Source organism: Limulus polyphemus, unplaced genomic scaffold, assembly GCF_000517525.1.
Source record: "Limulus polyphemus unplaced genomic scaffold, Limulus_polyphemus-2.1.2 Scaffold71, whole genome shotgun sequence".
NCBI classification, from domain to species: domain Eukaryota; kingdom Metazoa; phylum Arthropoda; class Merostomata; order Xiphosura; family Limulidae; genus Limulus; species Limulus polyphemus.
Window position 1 is genome coordinate 30162 of NW_013665681.1, and position 3100 is coordinate 33261.

The window sequence follows — 3100 nt, forward strand, 5'->3', positions numbered from 1 at the left end:
GATTTACTAACATAATTTGAAACATACATTTCCTGCACAATATATATATATCCATGTAAAGAAAACATTAAATTTTCTTCAAGAAATGCACTAAAATGTGTGTGTTAGTCTGGAAATAAGAGTTTATATCATTTTTATTTTTAGGCTATCATTGTGTTTGCGATTGGAAAAGTTTTTTTTATGAACTATGTTTTTGCAGAAATTTTAAACATAAATATTGGGTCAAAAGAAATATGCATTTAACTAAAACAAAAGTGCATTTGTTCGTAGTGACAAGAATACTGTAAAACAAAAAAATAACTTGGGATTAATTTGTTACAAAATTATAAATATTTCATTTATGATATTGTAGAAAAGCATGTTGTTTATTATGTATATTTTATGAATATCGGTGAATCTTTTGGAAATTAAAATATCAAGTTCTTCTTAATCAGCTTACATGTTTTATTTTGTAGTGGGTTTGGACAAAGAATCCCCTTATTTCAAGCTTCTCCAGCACCACCACCTGTAAGGTACATTTTGTTTTTACTGCTTTATGTTTTGAATACTAAGAGAGTTTGCTTTAAAACCATCATTTTTGAATCCAAACATAGGTGTGTAGAGAACATAATGTTGTTTTTGTATGCAGTATTTATAGAGATACATTATATAAAATAGTAAGATTATTTTGGATCGATAGTAATAATTGAAATGATCTGTTTCATATATAAGGATTATTTAAGAAAGTATTAAATTCGGAACACACAAGCATCTCCTTATTATCGTATAACTTAATTAAATGCCAGTGATTTTTGTATTATTTATTACAATATATTCTTCCTATGTTTCATGTTTGTTTTTTATAGATTGTAGCTTCAGAGTGATGTCATTTTAAAACAATATTTTTATCTTTACTTGTATTTAACCACAACTATTCTTCATTGTAGTGTTGGGTGATTAATATTTGTTAATATTAACATTATTCCAACGTTGTTAACTCACAAATATTTTAAAATTGATACTTTGTAATGTTTGATATTTATCTAGTGAAATTCATGAAGAAAGATTTTAAAAAGTATTCAAGTTTTCGTTTCTCCACAACTCTGAGAATTTATACCTGTAAACATTGCAATTGCCAATTTTCTATAATTTTTCTGCCCTTACCAAAGAATAACTTTATATTTGTGAAGAATCTATCATCCTTTGAGAGTATATTATCCAGTTCTTGATTTACAAGTATTTCCCTCATATTTTTCTACTTAGTTTTTGTAACCTTTGTTTGGTGTTGCATGAAATGGTTTGATCATTTATATATGTTTGAAGCACAGCTTTGAAAAGTTTTAAAGAATATTTAAAAATTGTTGGATAGAGCAAGCTGAAAAGGGAAAAGATTAATATCATTATAGAATAATGCAAGGATTCTCAGACTTTCAAAGTGCTGATGTATCTTTTTTTTCTCTCTCTCTCTCTCTGATAATACAAAAGTACATGACCCACCATGAAATGCTGGAAAAAAAGTCAAACTGTAATATAATAATTCACTTTAAATATTCTAAGACAATATAGATTAACACAACAGATATTTAAGTTAAATTGTGTACTAATCATTTTATGTTAAACATTCATTTTACTCTAGCATTTACTTTCCTTTATTTTAATTTGTAGTTATTATTATTATATCATGAACTTGCCTTTCCATCATGTGTTTAGCCTTTCGTTTTTCTTTAATGTTAACCCCTTTTAATTTCACATTATTCATATTCTGTTTTTCTTAATTTATTTGCATTAGTTTTCCAAGTACCTCATTTTCCCTTGTCTTTCCCTTTTCTTTTTTATTTCACTATTACTTCTTTTTTGCTCTCCATTCAGTATTTCTCAGAACAATAACTATTTATCCTTTGTTTTTATCACCAGGCCTCCACCAACTGTATGCAGACAGTGCCCTGGCGATGTGCACCAGAGAAGCAATACTCAAGTGTCTATAGCTAATATAGAACTAACTCCATCACATGATAACCCTCCTGAAACAAACCAGAACAGCAGCAGCACAGGTTCACTAGGTAACAGAGAGTCAGTCTCCACAGATGTTCATGATAGAAGTTCACAAGGATACCCAAATGAACCATCTGGTATACCATGCATATTTTTATGGAAATTGTACAACATGCTCAGACTTTTTGTAACATATAGTTGCTCAACTTTACAATATTAATATGATTTTTAAGAAGTTGCTGAATACTGTTGAATTTGGATGCTTTCTCATGATGTCCTGTGAACTTTGATATAATGAATACAATGGTGATACTTTAGACTAAAAACATTTGTTAAAATTACTAATGTCTTTTGCGTTTAACTCTGAATTTAGTTTCTTTGTATATTTAAAGTTTTTCTATATGGATTTTTTTATACAGACTACTTTTTGAAACATTTATACTTTGGAATCACAAAAAATGTGACTAAGTAAAAAAAAATTCTAATGTATAATTATCTGTTCATTCTTGAGTATTATTGTTTGTTTGTATTCCCTTCCAGTTCAAACTGCCTTGGAAAAACAATTGTAGTCTATGTATTATTTTTTAACGGTGGATTTTTGTTTTCATCTTATCATATATATATATTGTAATAAGAAAAAGACACTTGAAAAAAGAAAAAAAAAATTTATAATGTCTTGAACTCTATGGAAATCCCAATTTTAAATAAATGTATGTTTTTCCTCATGCGTCTTTGTTTTAAATTGATTGTTCAGTAATATTATTTTCACAGATTTTGAAATAGCAGCTGGCAGTACTACTGATCCACCTATATATGTCTGTCAGCCTAATCAAACTCATGTGTTGTGTCAGTGCTGCATGGAGCCTATGCCTGATAGAAGAGTTGAAAGTCGCAGTAACCCTTCTATCTCTGCTCAACAATGTAAGTAGTACTATCTAAAATCTTGAAATTTTGTATTTGCAGGTTAGAAACAGAAGGCAAGCTCAACTATTGGAAGTGGTAGGATTTTATTATCATTATTTATTTAACCCTTTCCAGGTGGGTCACGGGTCAAAGGCCATGTCATCTTGTTTGTTGACTCGCATTCAAAATTTTATTGAACTAGTATTTCATGAACTTATGTCAATAA

General features: G+C 28.6%; 1 protein-coding gene across 3 annotated transcripts in view; it reads left to right on the forward strand.

The window, feature by feature from the left end:
* LOC106465957 (E3 ubiquitin-protein ligase CHFR-like) overlaps window positions 1–3100 on the forward strand; it is a 47445-nt gene that overhangs the window by 26240 nt on the left and 18105 nt on the right. For all 3 annotated transcript variants that reach the window (XR_002612156.1, XM_013926207.2, XM_022394233.1), the window contains exons 12-14: window positions 456–512; window positions 1894–2108; window positions 2743–2892. Coding sequence is in view for 2 of the 3 variants with exons in the window: in XM_013926207.2 (XP_013781661.1) it covers window positions 456–512; window positions 1894–2108; window positions 2743–2892 (422 nt within the window). In the remaining variant the exon portion in view is untranslated. The remainder of the gene's footprint in view (window positions 1–455; window positions 513–1893; window positions 2109–2742; window positions 2893–3100) is intronic.